The sequence below is a fragment of the Phaseolus vulgaris genome, chromosome 9, assembly GCF_051622355.1.
Source record: "Phaseolus vulgaris cultivar YP4 chromosome 9, ASM5162235v1, whole genome shotgun sequence".
In the NCBI taxonomy this organism is placed as follows: domain Eukaryota; kingdom Viridiplantae; phylum Streptophyta; class Magnoliopsida; order Fabales; family Fabaceae; genus Phaseolus; species Phaseolus vulgaris.
In genome coordinates, this window is record NC_143506.1 from 25,382,686 (window position 1) to 25,406,527 (window position 23,842).

The following is a 23,842-nucleotide window of genomic DNA, read 5'->3' on the forward strand; positions in this document are numbered from 1 at the left end:
TGAAATTTTAATTAAATATGTTAATATGTTTCACCATTTTTTTTAATAACTTTTTGAACAATAATATTTTAATAATTTTTATTTTATATAGAACTGCTTGTTACTATAATAATATAACAATATAACATTTAAATTTGTTAATTTAGATATTTAGTTTATGGGTAATGATATTTTGATATTCTACTCTAAGTCCATAACAAAATATTAATATTTATAATAAAAAAATTATTTATAATAAAAAAAAATAAAAAAAATTAATAATTTTTTAAATTAAAAATAATTAAAATATTAATATTTAGTGAAACAATGTAAAAAAACCATTTTATATTTATGACCATTGTAGAGTTTGGTCATTTCCATAGTTGTCACTTTCTTCTAAACCAACAGGACCTGAGCTGAGTTTGCTGCAATCTGCTTCTGTTCCACAGGTTAGCCTTGCATGCATGCTTTCTCTTCTTCTTTTTCTATGTGGTGTGCAAAGAAAGCCATTTTTGTTCTTCTCTTTTATTTGTTCTTTTCCATTCCATGAGATGTAGCACCAACACCCAGAATTTCTCTAGCTCAAATAACTTTATTCTTTGCCAGTTAGTAGTTTATAGTAACTTTTTCTACTTCTAAGATTATCATTGAGATTCTCTTTAGAAGAGAATGTACAATGGATTATCAATAAATAAAAAGGTATCATCATAACTTCACCCAAAATAAAAAATGAACATTTTTTGGTAATAAAAGAAAAGAATTTTTCTGACCATATACTAAACTAAGTAATGTATATTCTTCATTTCAGAAGCATTTGAGCAACAAGAATGGTACCTACTCCGAAAAAGCAAAAGGCATTGGCACTGCAGATGCTACCGAGAAACAGAACCTGGGACTGTGAATATGATATATATAGCCACTTGCAAGAGCAGAATAAGGTCCTTAACTGTGGAACTAAAAAGTTCAACTATTTCAATACCCTTTTGCAGCACTTCGTTGTAGAGGATCCAAAGGCTGACCAAGAATTGGTACAGTTCATGGATGGTTTACACAGCATTGTAAAGTCTCAGATGCTTCATCTTGAGTACCCTAACATAGAGAACGCTGCTGAGGAAAAGGGAACGAATGATGATGACCATGACAACAAGGATAACTGTGTGATAGTGGATCCCCAGCATAAGTATTTCATGGATCATGTGAGGCCTCGTGGAAAATCTTATGTACTAGATATCCCTGAGGATGGTGTCTATGTAAAGTATGAGTCTGATTATGAAGAGGTCAATGTGTGCTTAGACACAGATATGCATGTGAATTCTCTTGTAGACTGTAAGAGTCCTAATGTTATTAGCAATCTTGTGAAGCTTAGGGGTAGGACGCCAAAAAGTACAAAACTCAGTGTTGCTAAGAGCAGTGATGTGACTTCTGAGACTGTGACTTCTGAGGCACAGAAATGTGTAAGTAACAGGAAGGGTAAGCATAGGAGTGAGAAGATGAAAACCACACCTAGCTCACAAATATTGGTGATTAAAGATAGTGATGATGCAGCAGAAGATATAACATGGTCTGTGCAAGGCCAGATTGTATGCATCCAAAATCATGAGTTCTTCCTTTATGTTCAATGTTCTTCACTTAGTTTTTGTTAGCTATATATGTTATCTGTTACTTCCCTGTTGAAGGTGGAACATTGTTGGCAAGAATATGATAAAGGCAAGGCAACTACATCTTTCAAAGAAAAGCTCATGGAAGAACTAAAGGCTCCTTTCTGTGAGGAAGAGTACAAGAGGCTTTTACACAACATTACTGTTCGAAAGCCAGTCCAACACCATAGAGACCTGCGTGGACGTATCAAAATCTATGATGAAAATTATCTTGGAAAGTCTTATCTTGATTTTAATTGTGGTAAGTAAGATATGACCCTTCTCTTTTACATTCCACTTTCTGTGTTTGCATGATGTTATTGGAGTTCATGTGCTTACCCAATTGGGATGGAAAATTTCATATATTTCTATCCATTTCTTGTTTATGCATCTCAATACAGTTTTCTTTTAAGTTAACTATTCTTAAAATAATTCATTCTTGGGACTTCTTTTTGCTGCATGTTTTCCTTATTGATGCAAACATTGACCTTAACAATAACAGAAGATGCAAATCCATCTTGTTGGCTACATAAGAGCATTTTGTGGTTTTATTATCAGTCATAGTTGTATTAGTGTCCATTTTGTCACTTGTGCATATTTAGATTTTAGAAGCAGAGCATGTTGAGAAAGTACTTTAGCAAACAGCAAATTAGTTGCTTTCTTTGGCAAGGAAAATATGGAGGAAGCTGCATATAATGTTCGAAATAATTAAGACATTCTAAAGGAATTTGAATAGAAATTCTCACAAAAATCCTACCTACATTATTATCAAACCAAACTAGTAGAATTCTTCTGACACACGGTTACAGGTGGATATCATATGACAGAATGCAAACATAGATTTTGTGGACCGTCGATGTTAAGATTTTTACAATGTTAATAAATTAGAAACCATCTTAAATATGAAATTCAAAGTAATTAATATGGAAGTCAATAATTTAGTATTTATAACAATATAGCAAAGTAAAAAGCCTTTACATTTCCAGTGCATTCTAATTAATTTATAAATGTTATGTTGCAAGACAAACTATGAGTGTGAGATGTGTGCTTGTTCTGCAGATCTTGCCGAGAGAATAAACACAGCTCATGGTGATCATCCCAGAGTTCTGAATCTCTTGCGTGGATTTTTCTATTGGTTGAAAGTAAGTATCTTATGATATTTCACATCCGAATACACATTTTATTTTGTATAGTATTTCATGCACTTCTCAATTCACCTTAAAATATTTAACTCTCAAGTCATCTCAAAATATGTGTTGAGAAATATGACTAGAGCTAGAGACAACTGAGTGAAGGTAGAAAGAGTAACTAATAACACATCTATCCAACTAACAAAATATGTGGATTTTTTAAGAAAATTCCCTTATTACTAGAATGGGTCACTTTTTTTAAAGTTTTATGAAGTTGTACCAACGTAACACGATTTAGGTGTAATGAACAAAAGTCTCAAAGTATGTTAATAGTTGGTATGTCATTTGTTATTAATTTTGATTTTCTTCTGTTGCATCACACTATGCCCTGCCCTCAGTTTAGTTCTCAAATAATATGATGCGGGTAATTATTATGCTTTGAAGATGCACATTGAATCAAAAAAATTCTAAGTCTCTTTGTGACTGAATATTTTCATTGTGTAAAATAATCATCATTATGCTTTTGTATATTTGTCCACATTACCCTATTTTGCAACTCACTCACCTGTATCTTAAACTTCATCAATCTTGCATTAGTCCACAAAAGTGACACCTATAAAATTTTGTATCATTTTTTAGTGTGTGTGTGTGAATTGTATCACAAAATCAAAGTTAGCCTTAAAAAATTTACATCCCCTTTTTAGTTCAAGGGAGTTAGAGGCTCTATTTGAATGCCCCCTTTCTGATTTATATGTTGTGTGGTGGCAGAATTTAGCACATGATGGGGCATTCATGCCATGGAGAGATCCGTCGTGTTTGGATGCACTGCCACAACAGTTGGAAGGAAGCAATTAATTCAAACTTGACAGAACAGACACTTAGAAGGAAACAAGTTTGTGTTTTTGGTGTCTCTTTTCCTTCATATTTTCTTTCCTTTGTATTTAACTCGTCTTATTTTCCTTAACCTGATCACGATTATCAAGAGTAGCAAATTTTTGACATACCATAGTCTCTCATGATCGAATTTGAGACATGATTCAGTGATAGCTAGGTTTAAAGAAATAATCTCTTCAATCTCTGGGAAAAAATTTAAAACAAAAACTTTTTTTCTGGATCCTTTGTGTAATGTTTGGGTTCTTAATTAATAGAGTGATTTTAAGGGTTTTTTTCCCTATATATAGAGTAATTACATTTGTTATTTTTTGAAATGAAAAAAAAAATATGCTAAAATTGAACAAGTCCTACATGTAGTAGTTATACATGAACTTGTCCAATCTTTTATTTTTTTTACCCATTTCGAGAAATATGAAATGAAATTACACTATTGGGGTAAAAAATCGATTTTAAGATTACTCTTTTCTAGTATTGGGCTCATTCTTCTAATTTCTCACAAAAAATATCTTCCTAAACTTTTTTATTTATTTTGAAAAAATTTATTTCCAAATTTATCCTCACTTGTCTCTCTATTTTTTTTTATATTTGAAAATTCATTATTCTTATGCAAATTAGTGTGATTTCAGAATTGGATATTCTGAAATGTTTTCAAAATTATCATTCCAAAATATAAATAATATATAATTTATTCATAAAAATTGAATAGTCTATAATACTAAATTTTTTTATTTAATGGACTAAAAAGATAAAAATAATGACCATATCATGTTATTTGATAATAAAATCAAATAGGTAGAATAATTAGATGAAAATAAAATAAAATATTTTAAGTATTCAATTGGATAAAATGCTTAATAAGAATTGATTGAAAAATACATTCTCATATATAAACAGTTTCCACTCACTTTGGTAATGGCGATTCTCATATATTAGTGTCTCAACAAATTACAGCTGAAATGTATCAAGGAATCCCTTCATTCTAAAATAATTTTATATTATTCCAAATTGCATTTTGAATTTGTAAAATCAACAAATAAATAAATAAAAAATATAGGTCTGTTGTTTAGAACAACAAAAATCATGTGTGGCTGCTGGGATTCGAGCCCAGGTCTCCACGGCCACAACGTGGAATTCTTACCACTAAACTACAGCCACATGTTTGTTATGAGAGTTCTGATTGTTCCTCATGATACTTTAATTTTATTTTCCTTTTAGTTTAATTTTTAGATCATAAATGCTGTTTTTACCTTTTGAGAACATAATTTTGTTTGCTAGATTGAAACTTAATTGATTTTCCAAACAAAAACATCTTTATTTAATATTTTCAACCCCTTAAACCCATGCACAACAAACAGTTAGATAGAAAAACCATTTAAGAGAAAATTGTGTACTATTTATGTAAAATTCAATCTATAATAAATTTCTTAACTTTCTTCCTTAAAAGTGATAAGAAAAATTACTTATTATTTAATTTTGTAACTATAAAACCCACTCTTACTCCATGAATCAACTGAGAATTAATAAAATAGATAAATTTGATGAATTGATATAAAAAGCTAATAAAATGCATTGGATGTTGAAACCATATAAGCTTAAACTAAAGTCAAATTATCCGTTTTGAATTTGAAATTAATCATGATTTTGAGTTTTTTTCTCGTATTTATAATATACATATTATTGGTTAAATTTACTAATTAGTTTTTGAAATTGATATTTCTTTTTTATTTTCCAAATGGGAGATATTTTCTTTGTTCTTTTCATTATTGGTTTCTTGTTGCACCAAGATATACATATTTGCTTTGCAATCATGTACTCAGGAAGTTAAATCAACAAATTCATTCATAACATCTATCACACAAACACAATCGATTACAAATATTTACAAGTGTTAGATAATATAACGTAAACAATAAAACAGGAGGAAGAGAGAATCACACACAAAAACTTAACATGATTTAGTTGAAGTATTAATGAACTTCAACTTACGTCTACAAGATAATTCACTATAACACATACTACAACTTAGTAGTTTCTCTCTTAGTGATATGACCCAACTTTACAAAAAGTTGGCCACAAGTACAAACGACTATTCAAGACTAGGTCAAGCATCTTAATTATTTTTTCTTCTAATTTTTTTAAGACAAGTTTAATTTGTAATCAATTGGGCTCACATTGGCCAAGATAAAATAATAATAAGCTAGCTTAAGCTTTTAGAAACCCTAGTTTCTAGAAGATCACCCATGTGTTCACCTTTGACCTAGATTCTAAAAAACTCCCCCATGTGCTTACATTTGACCTAATTTCTAGAAGCTTGTAGTCAATTACAACAGGATACATTTAGACCAATAACGGTTCATTTAATATAATATTTAAGGCTCATAAATCAGACAATAATTATTTGTTTAATATTATATTTAAAACATATAAACCAGACCTTAAATAGATTATAAGTTACTAATGATTATAGGTTGTTGTTATAAAATTCATTTATATCTCACAATAACCATTCAATATTTAATGGTACAAGTCTAGTTCAAAGCTCGAGAACTATTGACATTAAAACTTAGTACGAAATTACTTTTAGCTAACTACCAAAGTTTTCATTTTATTTTAAAATTCCTTTTTAAGTTTTTGCTAGAGTAATATTAGCCCATGGGTGGTTTGATTACTCTACAATTACGAATTATATGTTAAGCTTTTTTATTTGTAATATCATGACATACATAACCAAATTTGGTCAACTAAAAACTATTTTAAATATGATTTTAAAATAATTAGTACAAACATAAGCAATTTTCCTAATTAAGATTTAAATGTTTATTACGATTCAAACAAATATATAATTTAATTTTCGTATATTATCAAGATCAACTTTTGCGTCATAAATCAATAGAAAATATTTTAGTGTGACTTTTAAAATGACTATTATAAAACTAAACAATTTTCTATTGAGTATTATAATAATCATGATTGGACAATAATGAAAACAAAAATTAGTATTGTTTAGTTTTATTTAAACTCAATAACATATTAGCTTAAACTTATCACTAACATATCTGACAAATACGTTTTTTATCTATTTGGACAAACAATTTAAGCCGAAGTATCTTTGTTATGGCTCAGAACAGTAACAATTTCCAAGCAAAGATGAACTTCCAACTGCAGGACATTATAGATATCCATACTCATATACCTACAATAAGGTCTTCTAATTAAATAATGAAAATTATATTACACTAATCTATATACATAACTATGTTTCACATTGTAAAGATAAATTAATGGAGGGGACCAGAAGTAATAGAATTGGGGAAATAAATAGAAGAGGGGGGAACAATGCAAAACTAGATAATCATGGTGTCGCCGCTGCGGCAAACTCAAATATACATGTCCTATAAGATAGGAATCAAGATTTCATTTCATATGATACTAACTAATGAACAACACTCAAGAAGAGAGCACTATACCGTCTCGCCTGCACAATGTGATTGTCTTTGAATCTTGCTAAATGAAATAGATGGGGTTAGAGCCAAACCGCACACTTTGCCACATTTCAATTGCTTAATTTACATAAGTTTGCTGAGTAAGTCCCAAGAGCTCTGAACGAGAAAAATGCGAGTCCCTGTCTTAATGGCAATATAACGACAGACAGATCTAACATCTTTCTAACAGTCTAAGAATTCTGCATTACTTGAAATGATCTTGCCGGATAACTGTAATTAAATTAAAGGGTGATTCCTCTTCCTCCTTCTGTTTCCAAGGTTCACCATTGCCTTGGGAATACCACGATACTTTCGGAGATAAGGGACTATATAAATCTGCATGTTGTAGAATAATTAGGCAGTATCTCCCAGGTTGCTCAGAAGGGAGAGGGAAATTAATAGAATATGGATTTCTGAAAAACAACATTAGCTTCTAAACTCAACTTTAAATAAACCTATAAACTAGTAAACAAATTCCAATCTCATAGTCAAAACATGTTAAAGTAATGTAAACAAATCTTAGTTTGTCAATGCTGTCTATGTGCCCTCGACACAAACATTTTCTGGTTTAACCTCCTTTGAATGCACCTTTATTTTCAAAGCAGAACTTGTTTGTCATTGCATGTGTATACATAATTTATGCGGCCACCCCACTTGATACTTGCTATTAGAATCTTATAGATATAATAACTAATGATATTAGGATTAATTAGATTGATTCTATATTTATATTATAAGTCCAAAATAAGGGTAACTGAATATTTTATAATGGTAAATGGTCCTTTCAGTACAACAGGTATTATCAAATTTCATTTTTAATACAATAAAAAAAATTTATAGTCTTAGTATACAAAAACTAACAGAATTAGAGTTATTGTACTAAGATTGTAGTTTTTTTTTCTTATTGTACTAAAAATGAAATATGTCAATATTTGTTGTAGTAAAGTGACTATTGACTCTTTTATAATTATGTTATCTCCCCTGTTAATTAGATTGCAACACTCCCCTCAAGCTAGAGATATAGGTTATATGGACCATGTTTGTTACACATATGATTGATCAGCCGACTCCTAGTGACTTAGTGAATATATATACTAGTTGATCATGAGAATTGACAAAACTAGTAGATATTTCCTTGAATATCACTTTCTCAATGACAATCAACTTCAATGTTTCACATATAAGTTACAATTGTGTAAAACTCCCAAACTTTAGTTCTTGAAACAACTTTGTTGCATAATCAGGAGAATTATGTTATAATTAAGTGCAGATTCCATTTTATATTTATTAGGACAGATTTGTTAGTGATTTTTGATTTTATTTGATTTGTAAAGCTTTAAACACTCATTATTTCTGGCTTTCATTGCCTATTATTTCTTTCTTTAATTAGGTTGTAAAACAGTCTATAAATAGAGACTGTAATCACATTTGTAAGTGAACTCAGAAATATATTTCATCTATTTCTTTTTCTTTCCACTTGGTATCAGAGCTCCTGATCTAGGAGACTCTGCTTCCGCAATTTTTTTAGCCTTCATTGCTGTAATCATTTTCCTTGACAGCCGTCATTGCTGTAATCATTTTCCTTGACAGCCTTTATTGCTGTAATTATTTTTTTTATTTTTTTTGGACAGCCTTCATTGCTGCAACTTTCTATTTTCCTTATCCTTTCTCCATTGACCACCACCACCACCTTGCACCATTGACCGTTACTGCCACCGCCATTGGCCACCGCTGACCACCACCACCGACCACCACTGCCGTCGCTCGCCGGAAACTGCACCGCTCGCCGGAACTGCCACTGCTCGCCGGAAACCGCCGCCGACCGCCGGAAACCGCCACCGGAAAATTTTTCCGGCGGATTTTTTTTTTTTTGTGCGTGAACAGGATCAAATTTTGCCAATCTGAAAAAAGTTGGTTTTGAACTCTCATGGACTCCCTTAGTAAGCCATCTAGCTATTGTTCCTTTACTATGAGTGGTAAGAGTTCTAGTTTTTTATCCTTTAATGCTTCTAGTACTGAAAATATCTGGATTATAGACTCTGGTGCTACTGATCATATGACACCTCATTCCTCTTTTTTTTCATCCTACACTACTTTATCCGGTAAGCCATATATTACTGTTGCTAATGGTTCCACTACCCCCATTAATGGTCGTGGTAACATTCACCTTCAACCTTCATTTCCTTTAAAAAATGTGCTTCATGTTCCCAAACTATCCAATAACCTCTTGTCTATTCAAAAAATTACCCAAGATTTAAATTGTGCAGTGGTATTTTTCCCTTCCCATTGTGTTTTTCAGGATCTTGCCACGGGGAAGACTATTGGAATTGCTAAAGAACAGGGCGGGTTATATTATTTACAGCATGAAGAAAGTAAAAAGGGTGTTAGACTACAGGCACACACTTCTAATCTTCAGCAAGGTCGTGAATCTTGGTCATCCTCTCAGATATGGCTTCAACACAGACGTCTTGGTCATCCTCCATTTAGTACCCTAAAGTCCTTATTTCCTGTTTTATTTACAAAAGTGTCTGCTGAGTCATTTCATTGTGATGTTTGTCAGTTTGCTAAACACCATCAGACAACTTTTCCTCCCAATGGTAATAAAAGTTCTAAACCTTTTGATCTTATTCATTCAGATGTATGGGGACCTTCATCTATTCCTAATATCTCAGGTGCAAAATGGTTTGTTTCATTTATTGATGATTGTACTCGGGTTACTTGGATATTCCTCATGAAAGATAAGTCTGAAGTTTTTCACTTGTTTGTAAAGTTTTACAGAATGATTCAAACACAATTTGAAAGTCCAATTAAGAGATTGCGTTCTGATAATGGAAGAGAATATGTGAACCAAAACCTTTCCAAGTTCCTTGAGGAAAATGGAGTTGTTCATGAATTAACCTGTGTGGACACTCCTCAACAAAATGGGGTTGCTGAAAGGAAAAATCGTCATCTCCTTGAGGTTACTCGAGCTTTACTTTTCCAAACATCTGTTCCTAGATCTTACTGGGGGGAAGCAGTCTTGACTGCCACTTATTTGATTAATAGATTACCCTCTCGGGTTCTAGAGGGTGTTACTCCTATTCAGGTTATGACCACATTCTATCCTTCTATTCCCATGTTGAATAGTCTTCAGAATCGTGTCTTTGGTTGTCCTGCTTTTGTCCATGTTCATAGTCCTTATCGGGGTAAGTTAGATCCTTGTGCCATCAAATGTGTCTTCCTAGGTTATGCCCCTAACAAAAAGGGATACAAATGTTATCATCCTCAAAGTCGTAAAGTGTATATTTCTAAAGATGTCACCTTCCATGAAACAGAGTCTTTCTTTCCTAGTTCTCAGCGTCAGGGGGAGAGTATTCAAGAAGTTGAGGACCTTGAGTTGCCACCTTTTCCTTTGTTGCAGGATTTCGTTCTTAGGGAGGATGACAAAGACCCTGCACCAACATCATTACCAGAGAAGAATAATGAAGACAAATATTTTGGAAAACAATATCAGCGAAGGCAACAAGAACCCGTCCTGGTCGAACATACTGCTTTTGAACCTAACCTAAATGATTTACCTATTGCCTTGAGAAAAGAAAAAAGATCTTGTGCCAAATATCCTATATCCCAATTTGTGTCTACAGAAAAACTTTCTATGCAGCACCAGAGTTTTCTTTCAGCTATTGATTCTATCAAAATCCCTTCATCGGTACAAGAAGCCTTAAAAGATGAGAACTGGATTCGAGCCATGAATGAAGAAATGAGCGCGTTAGAAAGGAATGAGACTTGGGAGATTGTAGAGAGACCAAAAGATAAGAAAGCAGTGGGTTGTAGGTGGATATACACAATTAAGTATAAGTCTGATGGCACACTGGATCGGTATAAAGCAAGGTTGGTTGCAAAAGGGTACACTCAAACCTATGGGATCGATTATGAGGAGACTTTTGCTCCAGTGGCAAAAATGAATACCGTCAGGATTATTCTCTCCCTGGCAGCACACTTTGGTTGGGCAATGCATCAATTTGATGTTAAAAATGCCTTCTTGCATGGAAGCTTGGAGGAAGAAGTATACATGGAGATTCCACCTGGTTATGGTATTGTTAATGAAGGGAATAAGGCGTGCAGACTTAAGAAGGCCCTATATGGTCTTAAACAATCACCTCGTGCTTGGTTTGGAAGGTTTACTCAAGCTATGGTATCTTTAGGGTACCGACAAAGCCAAGGTGACCATACTCTGTTTATAAAACATTCTCAGAATGGTAAACTCACTCTACTTTTGGTCTATGTAGATGATATGATTATTACAGGTGATGATGAGATTGAAAAACAAAATTTGAGGGAGAGACTAGCTGCTCAATTTGAAATGAAGGATCTTGGGAAGTTGAAGTACTTCCTTGGGATAGAGGTTGCTTACTCGAGACAGGGCATCTTTATTTCTCAAAGGAAATACATCCTTGATCTTCTCAAAGAGATTGGTAAGTTGGGTTGTAAGCCCACTGGAGTGCCAATAGAGCAAAATCATAGGATTGGGAATGATGAGGAAAACCCAAAAGTGGAGAAGACACAATATCAAAGACTTGTGGGAAAACTCATTTATCTTTCACACACTAGGCCAGATATAGCCTATGCAGTTAGTGTGGTTAGTCAATTTATGCATGATCCAAGAGAAAGACACTTGCAGGCAGTAGATAAAATTATTCAATACTTAAAAGCCTCTCCAGGAAAAGGATTGCTATTCAAAAAGGGGGAAAACTTATCCATGAAAGTATATACTGATGCTGACTATGCAGGATCGATTGTTGATAGGAGATCCACCACAGGCTACTGCATGTTCTTGGGTGGAAATCTGGTGACATGGAGGAGCAAGAAGCAAAATGTAGTTGCAAGATCAAGTGCAGAGGCAGAATTTAGAGCCATGGCTCAAGGGGTGTGTGAACTCTTATGGATGAAGATCATACTTGATGACCTAAAAATAAAATATGAAGCTCCTATGGGTTTGGCATGTGATAATAAGTCCGCTATCAGTATTGCACACAATCCGGTTCAACATGATCGAACAAAGCACGTAGAGATAGACCGACATTTTATTAAAGAGAAGTTGGATGATGGTCTTATAGCCACTGAGTACATCCCTTCAAGACTCCAATTGGCAGATATGTTTACTAAGGGACTTCCCACAAAACAATTCGAAGATCTTACTTGCAAGTTGGGAATGATAGATATACATTCACCAACTTGAGGGGGAGTGTTGCATAATCAGGAGAATTATGTTATAATTAAGTGCAGATTCCATTTTATATTTATTAGGACAGATTTGTTAGTGATTTGATTTTATTTGATTTGTAAAGCTTTAAACACTCATTATTTCTGGCTTTCATTGCCTATTATTTCTTTCTTTAATTAGGTTGTAAAACAGTCTATAAATAGAGACTGTAATCACATTTGTAAGTGAACTCAGAAATATATTCCATCTATTTCTTTTTCTTTCCATTTTTGAGCCATATAAGCTTCTAAGTGGCTATATAGCCATAACTTGATACTTTGCCTACCTAGTTACAACCTATGTAGTAAGACACTGATACAACATGGACACGAACACGAAGATATGTATAATTTCTAAAATGTAGGACACGAGAACATAGATCTATATTTTATATAATTATGAATTATATAAATTGACAATAAGGATTTATCTACACAAGTATACTTCAGATTTTTTTTTGAGCAGAAAAATGTTTTTCATGGCTGGTTCGAAAGATTTGTTCCTTATTTTTATAATCGTAATAAAAATTTATACAATAAGTTTGAGTTTTTAGAAAATGAATGTATTTCTCTTTTTTAAAATTGTGTTAGAACCGTATAAGAATTATAAAAAATCTAACAAATATTTTTTGAATTAGACATTTCACAGATACGTGTCCGACACGGACACGCCATTTAAGAGGAGTGTTTGAACCTCAGGCTACAACACTCACTTTCTATTTTTCCCGGAGGCAAATGTTATCTTTGCCAAATATAAAAAAGCCAAAAGTGGACCTTCTATCAATGGGGGAGTTTGTCCAATTTGAATCAGAATATCCCACAACTCAAATGTGTCCTTTGTCTTCGTACAAAAGACCTTTTCTTGGAACTCCTTCGATGTATTGAACAATGCAAGTCATTATGTCCTAATGTTCCTTACATGGAGATTTGAGGAACTGATTTACTACTGTCCAGGTTCAAAGTTTAAATGGCTTCAAACCAAAGCATTCAAGTTGAGTCCCCTCATAGTGAGAGATGCATTTCATAGGCCCTAGTTAGTTGTCTGTTATCTTCTGAATCTTAACTTACATTATGTAATTTTTAAAGTTTGTGTTTTCTCAACTTATTTCAAGTACCACTAGTAGATATTCTTTTATTCTTGGCTAAGATTTTGGGTAGTTTTATTGAATCTCTTTTGTTAATAATTAATAGGCCCTATAACCGACTTTAGATAAGTTACATTCCTTATTAATAGGAGATCATACCAACTACCGGTACACAACCCCCAGCCTCAAGTCGAGACGAGGCAAAGAGGTTTATTTAGCAAAAAAACAAGAAATAAATTACGATGTAAGTTGTGTTGATCAATTTAAGGTCATATTCTTTATTATCGTTTTGCCCTGATTTGGATCTTTCTGCCATGGACCCTTGTAAGGTTGTTGTAAATGGACAACTGGTGGAAGAAGAATAGTGTTCTTTTCTTCTTTCCGCAAGTTACATTCTGAGCTTCTAAGTCTTTAGCTTAATAGTATTTGTTTCAAGCTTATACTCTATGTTGTGTTATTACCATGTTTTTGTTCTATCATTTAAAGTATCACAATATCTTTACTTAGAAGATGAAAACATTAAGTATGCACGTCTAAAGGCAGAATATTTGAAAAAACATTAAATAAAGTCTGAAAAATCCTAAGCATTCTATGAGCGTACGAAAATATTGATTTTTGAGGCATAAAAATATCAAGTGTAGGAAAATATTAAATACCTTAACAGATCAACCTTCAACTCTCATGTAGTTCATTTTAATCATTCAATTGCTTGATGTTCGTTGTTTTGTTGCTTCCATGGTCAGATATTAACTGATTTACTCCATTGACGGTCAACCTTAGTTTAATATAAGGCTGGAATCTAATCGAGCTAGACCCGATCAGTCGATGGTCAATCTTAGTTTATTCTAAGGTTGGAATCTAGTTGAGCTAGACCCATTTAGTCAATTAATCTAAGGCTGGAATCTAGCCGAGCTAAACCTATTCAGTCGATGGTCAACCTTAGTTTAATCTAAGGCTGAAATCTAGCCGAGCTAGACCCGTTCATTCAACAGTCAACCTTAGTTTATTCTAAGGTTGGAATCTAGCCGAACTAGACCCGTTCAGTTGATGGTCGACCTTAGTTTAATCTAAGGCTGAAAGTGAATCATAGAATGAAAAAAAAAAGTCTTTAATTGGGAAATAATGGAATCAGATGTACATAAAAGCATTCAACACTAAATATCAATACTAAGAGTATACTTTTATCCCAGAAAATAACAGACTTTTAGTTCATTTTAAGGCAACTAAATTCAAACTTGAGCATCTTAAGCATGAAATAACAAATATTGCTACTATTATTAGGACTTCACTTAAAACACTTATTTGTTTCAATTATTTTGATTAATTATATTATTGATTTTTTTTTCATATGAAATAAACTCTTACGAGTTTACGAGTTTACAGAGCTCCCACAAGTTTATATAGACTTTCGAGTTTGACAACCTTGGTGGCAATAGAAGATAACATGGTAGTCTCGCTCTGAATCACACCAAATTGTTGAATATAGTACTAAATCAATTGAATCATGTTTTAGGTTGTTGTTTGAGGTTGTATAAACAATTGATATACAAGACTAGAAAACTCCTCCTAAACAACAAAGAAAGAAGGTTGTTGCATGTAGACTTGCTCGAGTTAATCACTAAGTAAAAATATATTCTTGATATCCAATTGGTGAGAGGCCATGATGAATGGCAACAATAGGTAGGAATAATCACATAAAAGACATTTTGGCAACAAGAGAAAAATTACTCCCATAATCTAACAAAGGTTTAAGTATAGCTTGCGACAAGACAAGCCTTAAGTCAATTAACATTGTTGTCTGGACCAACCTTGACCATATACACCCATCGACAACCAACAATTGACTTCTCAGCTGGTAAAGAAACAGTGACAGGAAAAAAATAGATTCCGATGAATAGTGTAATCATTGGGATATCCCAAAATCAACCTCTTGTTAGGCTCTAATACCATGTTGAGAGAGAGCAAGAAACAAGAGAGCATTAGATGAATTTCGTGTGTTTAGACTATAGCGAAGCTATAAGGCACAAAACATAATTACAAATATTGAGGACATAATTAAAAATTAAGTTACCATATTTTAGGCTAATAACATACATATATAATCAATCTAATTAAACCTAACATCCACCGCTACTAAATTTACATGACTGTAACAAAAACTCTATACATCATTGTTCTACGTAGGATCAAAGCAAAATCACCAAGTTGCTCGATAGCAGGATTGTTGAGCTTCTTTGTGTTTTAGGTCGGTGAATTCACAAGTCAAGTTGTGTAACTTGGAAGGGAATACATTTTATTAGGCTTTTCCCCTTAACCCTTCTTCTCTCCCATTTGCACTAAGTGACATTTTTCGACCACCTCTGCTCGAACTCTTTGAATTCACCTCAAGACTTGCAACTTGTTCTTTGAGTTCTTTGTTCTTTAACAAAACATATTTTGACTCCCGTAGGATCAGTCTCTGTTGAGACTTTAGTGAGCTTCACATCTACTACACTAGTATTTCCCCTCTAGGTGTTCCTTAACAGATTTGTTCTTCGCTCCACTTTTTCACTTCTATTGAACTAGCTCAATTTCCATTTGAGCAACTCTACTTAATGCTCAAAATAATGAAACAAGTTCTTCTTCTCAAAAGGGTTCTTTTGGGTTACAACTTTTTTTCTTCTTCTCTATTTTCTTTTCCCTTTTGACATGTAATATTGTGCTCCCTTTTTCATTTCCACTTTTCTCCTTTTTTATTGATTTCAAATTAAGATTTCAAATATATTCTTACATTTAAGTAATACTAAAGAAAAGAGAGAGAGAGAGAAAGGTGGAAATAAAGTTTTTCTTAAATACAATATCAATATTCATTAAATACTATTTTTTTCATGAAACAGATTTGTATTTTAGGTAAGATCTTACTACCCGGCAATTTATGTCTTTCACCTCCCTTTCCAATCCCAAATAAGAGCTTCATTTGGCAACCTTGCTAGTTACTCTAATAATTTATACAAAAACTAAAGTATCTATTCCGTGGCAACAACTACTCATGGCAGAATAGAGTAAGAAGTCAACATGACATATGAGCATTTTTTTATATGATATAAAATTTAGCCTCAGATCAGACTTTATTACGGGCCCAGCTACCAAATATTGATAAAATCTTTTATTGCAGCTCAATACAATGATTTACCTGTGTTAACTGGAGGATCTGGCTCTCTTGTGCTGTGTAATACAGTTGTTCCAGATAAAACAGTAATGAAACCACATAGCTCTGATGCGATACTGCTTACACTTTGACCAGAATAGTCCTAAATTATAAAAGCAGAAGAAGCAGGATACAAGAGATAATTAATAACTTGATCATTACGATGTCTCTTTAAATGCATTTTTCATTTTGTTTCAACGAAATACCTACCTTAAACATGATTGCACTAGCTAATATTGTAAAAGATGTGAACAAGGCATAGTAGATCGGAGAAACAACTGCTGTGTTAAAAGTATCTAATGCCTGCAGTCATGCAAGAGTTCGTGAACACAAAAGCCCAGTTTGAAGACTGACCAGCAAGAAAATGGTCACTGAATGCCACGGAAACAACAATCTTGTAACTAGGAATCAGGAATTTAATACTATCAGTTATGGTGACCTAGTTCAAGTTTCTTAAACTTCTAAATCAGCTCATAACTAACAAAATGCTTCTTTAATTGATATAATAATATGCAAATATTTTGGATGAAAACTTTAAAACAAGAATGTTGACAATAGGCAGCAGCTGAAGAAGAAAACAGATGCCACAAAGCCTTTAAAAGTATGATTCCCTTTCTTGTACAAACTAAAATGCTTTCTAACATAAATTTCTTCTAGAGAAATCCAACACAGGAGATTAATGTAATTTCTTCTAGAGAAAGGATAAACTTAGGCTTTAACTTTATAGTTCAAGTTCCAAAATTATGTTCACACAAATGTTAAGAGCGACACATACCATATTAAGATAATTTAACTGAGTAACGATGCAGGAAATAGCAACCATCGTAAATATCCATGTTTGAACGTGAGCAAACTGGTCTGCACCCTCAATCGTAAGTCTTATAGCAATGCCAATAGCTTTTATGCTCATGACCTGAGAAACAATACATTCTATCAGAAGTGCAAAAGAAAAGGTGAACCCTTGCATTGAATTTTTTCGACTGTTATATTAGAACTTCAAAGATAAGGGTGCAAAGAGTGACTTACAGTTAAGGATCCAATTATGGAGCATATTCCAACATAAACTAAGATATTAGTCTGGCCATAGCGGGGAGCACAATACAAAATCAAAAAGAACGCAACAGCAATCACCGAAGCTGTGTACATCAGGAATTCTGGATGAAAAAAAGAAAGCAGAAACATCATCCACACATAACTGTTGAAATGTAATGTAATGTTATTTTATTATTATTTCTTTTGAAAAAACAGAAAACAGAAACATCAGCCATACATAACTGTTGAAATGTAATGTTATTTTGTCATTATTTCTTTTGTATATACCCAGCGTTAGGGTTAAGGTTTCAAGTAAGTATCTCTCCTACTATTACCACAACAAAGTTCAACTGAAAAAACTATTTATCTTGGTCTGCATCCGTAGAGTTATGGTTCCTTGGTCAAAGATACCATGACCATTTGGAGAAGGATGTCACCGCTATTTCGGATGAAGAAAAACCTCAGTGGCAGAAACTGGACTTCCAATTATGCACAGTTTTAAGGCAATCAGTTGAACATAATATCTTAGAAATTCTGAGATCATTTCATACATGTTCTTCCTTTTAGGAAAAAGCGCAAGTATTTTTGCTAATGACATTCAACGTCTCTTTGATGCAACTCAAAGAGTAGTTTCTCTCAGACAGACCAATCATGACATTATCTCACATGTAGAAAAGGCTCGAGTTGTAGTTAGAGATGGCAAATGAACTTGTTCCGTGGGTATTGTCTGAACTCGTCCCGAATTTGATGAGAAATCCCAGCATTGACTGAGTATGGGTATGGGTATGTACATATTCACCCTGTTCCAATACCCATTTTCGTCCTCATACTCATCTCCGTTTTAAATTACTAATACAACTTTAATTTATTACGTAACCTAAAACTTGTGTTAACTTTTCTTTGGTCCTTAGTTTCATAACTTATTTTTAGGTTATACATTTGATATTTTTACTTTTTTTTTATACTTGTTTGACCTTTATCTAATTATTATTTGATACTCTCATTTGATATTTAAACAATTATAATTTCTTTCTTGATATTTGACATTGCGGAAAAGAAAATGGGTATCTTTTTAATATTGAATATTTGATAATAACATGTTTCATTTGTTGTGATTTTTATTTTTTATAAAAAAATATTTAATTAATATTTGGAATAGTCAGGGGTTGGGTACAGGTATATCTGTTCCCAAATGGAAGGGATGGGACAAAAAAATCATACGCGTTGGGTATGAGGATGAGGATGGGGATGGGAATAAAATTTTTCTTTGGGGATGGAGATGGAATAGTCAAACTCAAACCCACCCCGACCATTGTCACCCGTAGCTGCAGTAGAAGAATTGAAGAGATTTGTTTTGGTTGATTCAGTGGAGGATATCAACAAAAAATACTCGATAAGCTACATGGTCTTAATTCTGAGAAGCCTACACTTGGATTTTGATCATATACATAACCAAATTTTAGTTGGTGATCAGATTCCTTCGACAGACAACTTAGTTGCTAGACTTCTTCGAGTGCCTACCTTGTTAAAAGATGAAAACTCAGCTGATGTTATTGAAGCAACAACAATGGTAGAACCACAAGGAAGAGGAGTAGGTCGTGACAACCAATGAGGACGTGGTGGCCAGAATGGGCATCCTCAATGCTCATATTGCAAGAAAATGGGTCATACCCAAGAGAACTATTATTCCTTGCATTGTTCTCCAAAAAAAAGTTGTTCATATGTCTAAATATGAAAATTTAGAATCCAAACGTTTGTTGAAGAGTCCAAGAATTTTTGAAGTACAAGTCTGGGAAATCCATCAATCTTGGTCAATCCTCTTAATGTCAAGTGTGTCAACAGCATGCAATTTTTCAATATGTGGAAGGTCAAAGTCAACAGATTCTTGATTCAGGTGCCCTAAACCATATCTTTAGTAATATTACTTCATTCTCCTCCTGTTGGAGATTCCACGTCAACTAGAGATAAGGACATTTCTTTGGATATAAGTGGTTGCAAATCTCATCTTATAAGTCGATTTTTATAAGGTTGAGTTAGACTTAAAGTCCACTTTTTAATATAATATCAAAGTCAGGTCACCTGATATCGGACCGCTATTAGATCACCCATAATATATAATCTCACGCACGAGTTGGTAGCCTCGACGTGAGAGAGGGTGTTGAAAATCTCACATTAACTAAAGATAAGATCATTTCTTAGGATATAAGTGAGTGCAAACCTCACCTTATAAGCCGATTTTATAAGGTTAAGTTAAGCTTAAAGTCCACTTCTTAATAGCTCAATTTCTTCCCCAAAAATTCCTCATCTTGTTATTGTTGCCAATGGATCCACAGTGGCATCTCAAGGAGTTGGCCAAGTTTCTTTAACCCATCTACTAAATTTAAATTTTGTCTTGTTCATTCCTCATTATCCTTACAATTTAATCTCTCTAAGTCAATTGACTCATTCTTTAAACTATTGTAACATTTACTGCTAATTCCTTTGCTATAAAGGAACATGGTACCATCGTCTGATTGGAGAAGGACACGAGTCACGAGGTCTTTATTATCTAAAACCATGCCCCTCAATATCTAGTTTTGCACCTTCAACCCTAAAAATTTTGCATGGTCATTTGGGCCACCCAAGTTTATCTAAGTTGAAGACGAAGGTTCCTAGTCTTAAACACATTCAAGTTTTAAATTGTGAATCTTGTCAATTAGAAAAACATATTAGATATTCTTTTCCTAAAAAGTCTAAAACACGGTGTAATTCTATCTTTCTAATATTCATTATGATATTTGAGGACCAATTTGTGTCACTTCTTTTAGCTTTAATTATTGTGTAACCTTAATTATATCGATGTACTTCAATTTATTTAATGAAAGATAGATATGAACTTTTATCCTTATTTATGTCTTTCTTCAATGAAATTAAGAACCAATTTTGAAAGATGATTAAAATTCTCATAAGTGATAATGCTAAGGAATATTTTTCTATTGCGTTTTTTTCATTCTTCTTCATTCTTATCTTCCTAGGGAGCTTTACATAAGTCAACATGTCCTCACACTCCACAACAAAATGGTATAGCATAGAGGAAGAATAGACATTTTATTGAAACTGCGCGCTCTCTAATGTTGAATACTAATGTTCTTGTTCATCATTAGGGAGATACATTTCTCATTGTTTGTTTCCTAATCAATAGGATGTCTTCTTCCTCTCTTGAAAATAAAGTTCCTCACTCTATAATTTTTCCAAATGACCCTCTATATCATGTCTCTCCTCGTGTGTTTGGGTGTACTTGTTTTGTTCATAATGTCTCTCCAGGTTTTGACAAGCTTTCTGCAAAGGATATTAAGTGTGTCTTTTTGGGATACTCTCATCTTCAAGTATAAATGTTATTCTCCCTTAACAAAAAGGTATTATATGTCTATTGATGTTACCTTCTTTGAGAATACACTTTTTTCTTGTCCTCCATGGAACATTGTTCATCTATTCAACATGTCCTTCATGTACAATGCTATGATCCGTTGATTATTCCTACTTCCTCTCAAACTCAAACTCAAAGTGCATATGAGATGACATTATTCCACCACCTCTTCTCACTTATCAGCATCGGGCACAAATAACTCCTTCACCATTGCCTGAAGATCCTCATGACACAATTCCTCCACCACCAGATTTTCATACCATGGATCTTTCATCCTCCTCACCTTCTCCTGACTCTAATTATGCTTGACCTATTGCTCTTGGAAAAGGTATTTGATCCATTCATAATCCATATTTTGTTTATAAAATTTTTTAAGATATCATTCAATGTTTAATTGTCATACTTCTTTTGGGAAGTGTGTTTTTCTTATAGTCTATGTTGATGATATTGTTATTACAAAAAATGATATCACTGGAATTGCTCAATAAAAAAAGTATTTATTCAACCGCCTGTAGACCAACGATCTAAGTTATCTAAAAACTTTTTCTTGGTATTGAAGTGGCGCAATCAAAAAGTGTCATTATTTCACAAAGAAAATATGTTCTTGATATTTTGGAGGAGATAGGCCTGACAAATTGCAAGCTCATCGATAGTCTTATGGACTCAAATCAAAAAGTTAATGAGACCAAGGTGAATTTTTCTCAAACCCTGAGAAATATAGAAAGTTGGTGGGAAAACTCATTTATCTCACTATAAAAGACATGATCTTTCTTGTCCAATGGGAGTTGTGAGTCAATTTATGCAGAACCCACATATTGGTCATTGAAATGTTGTGATTCGCGTTCTCAAATAAGTAAAATGGAATCCAGGACTAGGATTGTTGTATGAGAACAAGGTAAATACTCAAGTCTTAGGGTATTGTGATGCCAATTGGGCTGGTTGTCCCATTGAGAGGAGATCTAGCACAAGATATTGTGTATTCCTTCGAGGGAAAGTTATATCTTGGAAAAGTAAGAAGCAAAGTGTTGTTGCTTGAATTAGTGCATATGCTGAATATAGATCTATGGCCCTAGGTATATGTAAACTTGTGTGGATTAAACAACTCCTTCAAGAGTTCAAATTTTGTGAAAATGAGCATATGAAGTTATATTATCTCAATTAGGCAGTTCTTCATATTGCCTGTAATCCGGTGTTTCATGAGAGAACTAAACATATAGAGATTAATTGTCTTATTACTAAGTTTGTCAGCTCTAATGAACAACTCGCACACATTCTAGTTAAATCTATAGGAGAACCTAAGATTCAGTTTATATGTTCCAAGCTTGGTGTATATCATCTATATGCTTCAGCTGGAGGGAGTATTGAAATGTAATGTTATTTTATTATTATTTCTTTTGTATGTACCAAGCTTTAAGGTTAGGGTTTCAAGTAAGTGTCACACACACATACATACATCAATAAAAGGTAAAAACAGAGTAAGTTGAATACACGGTACTTTCTCCACCTCATTTATTCAAGTAAGAAAACAAATCCAGCTATGATATTGTTAGCTGTCGCTATACCTCACACAATCTGCATTTCATCGCAGATACAAACAATAAAACCTGGACAGGCAACTGCATACCGGGTTGAAGTGCCAACTGCCATATTTCATCTACAGAAGTAAGGGACTTCTCTTGAGGCGCATGGAGCACAATCTCAGTGGACCCCACAATGCACAGAAGACATCCAAGCATGCCCATTTTCTGCAGCTTCTCGTTCAACATGCAATGCGCCAAGACAGCACTACACATTCCCACACAAAACAATAAAATTAACCAGTTTATTTAGAAAAAGAATAAAAAATCTGCAAGAATTTTATCTTACCTAACAATAATACTCAAAGCACCAAGCGGTGTGACAAGCACAGCAGGGGCATACACGTATGCCACAAAGTTCGCTATCTCTCCTACAATCACTAAAAAACAAAAACGAAGCTGAAACCAGGAAGAATAGAAAAGAAAGTGAAAAAATAAATAAATAAATAAATAAAAGCCTTAATTACATTTGTGTCCATCACAAACAATTTCGGTCTCAATTTTCTAACTGTGTCAATTGCTCCTTCCAGTTTTCTCAATTCTCTTCATCCTTTTTTCATCCAATTAGTGACGTTAGCTAATTTCGTTAAATATCCAATGGAACTGTAAACGATAAAAATGTCGAAGAACTCGATTGACACAATTAAAACCTGAGATACCAAACTCACACGATTTAGGCAATTAGGTGACTAAAAATGTAATTAAGCGTAAACAAAATTAGCTAGGTACTGACTGGTAACCATTCCGAGCCACCAAAGAGGTTGTAGCAAGTAACCGTAGCCGCCGCCACCTGAAAATGAGGAATTAGGAAGAGGAAAATGGCACTGAAAGCGCAATAAACGAGTGCGTGAGAGAGAGAGAGAGGTAACTGGCACGTGAGCCGTTGAGAGTGGCACGTTGGAGGCCTTTCTTCTTGATGATGAAGCTGGAGCCGATGAAAGCGCTGGAAACGATAGCTAAGACGAAACCAGTGAGATTAGTGGAGAACATGGTTTCTGTGCATTGAAATGACAACAAAATGAACAGTGATTTGAAACCCTAGATAAGAGTTTAAATTACAAGAATGCAAGAACGAGAGTGAGAGAAGATGAAATTCGCGTTTTGGTTTTCTGGCGGGACGCGCTGTGTTATTTTACTGTCCTCTTTGGTCAATGAGGTGGAATTGACGGGTGGTTTTGATTTTGAACGCATT

The 23,842-nt window shown here is 33.5% G+C and overlaps 2 protein-coding genes, 1 non-coding gene and 1 pseudogene across 7 annotated transcripts; 2 read left to right on the forward strand and 2 right to left on the reverse strand.

Moving 5' to 3' along the window:
• The first annotated feature begins 805 nt into the window (after window positions 1-805).
• Window positions 806-3,601, forward strand: LOC150025222 (uncharacterized). Its single transcript, XM_090295675.1, has 4 exons — window positions 806-1,559; window positions 1,656-1,878; window positions 2,676-2,758; window positions 3,515-3,601. Exons 1-4 carry the CDS (start codon window positions 807-809, stop codon window positions 3,599-3,601), a joined length of 1,146 nt encoding a protein of 381 aa, XP_090151801.1. The 5' UTR covers window position 806.
• A 1,122-nt stretch (window positions 3,602-4,723) lies between these two features.
• On the reverse strand, window positions 4,724-4,795 carry TRNAH-GUG (transfer RNA histidin (anticodon GUG)). The gene has a single exon. It is a non-coding gene; the product is annotated as a tRNA-His (tRNA).
• Window positions 4,796-6,830: 2,035 nt separating this feature from the next.
• Window positions 6,831-23,842, reverse strand: LOC137821220 (putative magnesium transporter NIPA6). Of its 5 annotated transcripts, none has more exons than XM_090295326.1 (11): window positions 23,710-23,842; window positions 23,520-23,606; window positions 23,384-23,440; window positions 23,118-23,200; window positions 22,940-23,030; window positions 22,698-22,858; window positions 17,662-17,789; window positions 17,411-17,548; window positions 16,846-16,938; window positions 16,621-16,738; window positions 6,831-7,458 (listed from the first exon to the last, which is right to left on the reverse strand). In XM_090295326.1, exons 6-11 carry the CDS (start codon window positions 22,837-22,839, stop codon window positions 7,328-7,330), a joined length of 750 nt encoding a protein of 249 aa, XP_090151452.1. In that variant the 5' UTR covers window positions 22,840-22,858; window positions 22,940-23,030; window positions 23,118-23,200; window positions 23,384-23,440; window positions 23,520-23,606; window positions 23,710-23,842; the 3' UTR covers window positions 6,831-7,327. The 5 variants fall into 5 exon arrangements, with proteins under 5 accessions (XP_090151452.1, XP_090151451.1, XP_068481808.1 ...); XM_090295325.1 differs by having other exon boundaries at window positions 23,118-23,300; XM_068625707.2 differs by lacking the exon at window positions 23,118-23,200.
• LOC150025223 (uncharacterized) lies at window positions 18,364-19,561 on the forward strand (annotated as a pseudogene).

Coding starts and splice junctions, on each gene's coding strand:
- LOC150025222 (XM_090295675.1), top strand. CDS start 807: ATGGTACCTACTCCGAAAAAGCAAAAGGCATTGGCACTGCAGATGCTA. Junction 1,879..2,675: donor TTATCTTGATTTTAATTGTG/GTAAGTAAGATA, acceptor CTTGTTCTGCAG/ATCTTGCCGAGAGAATAAAC. Junction 2,759..3,514: donor GATTTTTCTATTGGTTGAAA/GTAAGTATCTTA, acceptor GTGTGGTGGCAG/AATTTAGCACATGATGGGGC.
- LOC137821220 (XM_068625704.2), bottom strand. CDS start 23,640: ATGTTCTCCACTAATCTCACTGGTTTCGTCTTAGCTATCGTTTCCAGC. Junction 22,859..22,939: donor GCTTTGAGTATTATTGTTAG/GTAAGATAAAAT, acceptor GGGAATGTGTAG/TGCTGTCTTGGCGCATTGCA. Junction 16,739..16,845: donor CTAGTGCAATCATGTTTAAG/GTAGGTATTTCG, acceptor TTTATAATTTAG/GACTATTCTGGTCAAAGTGT.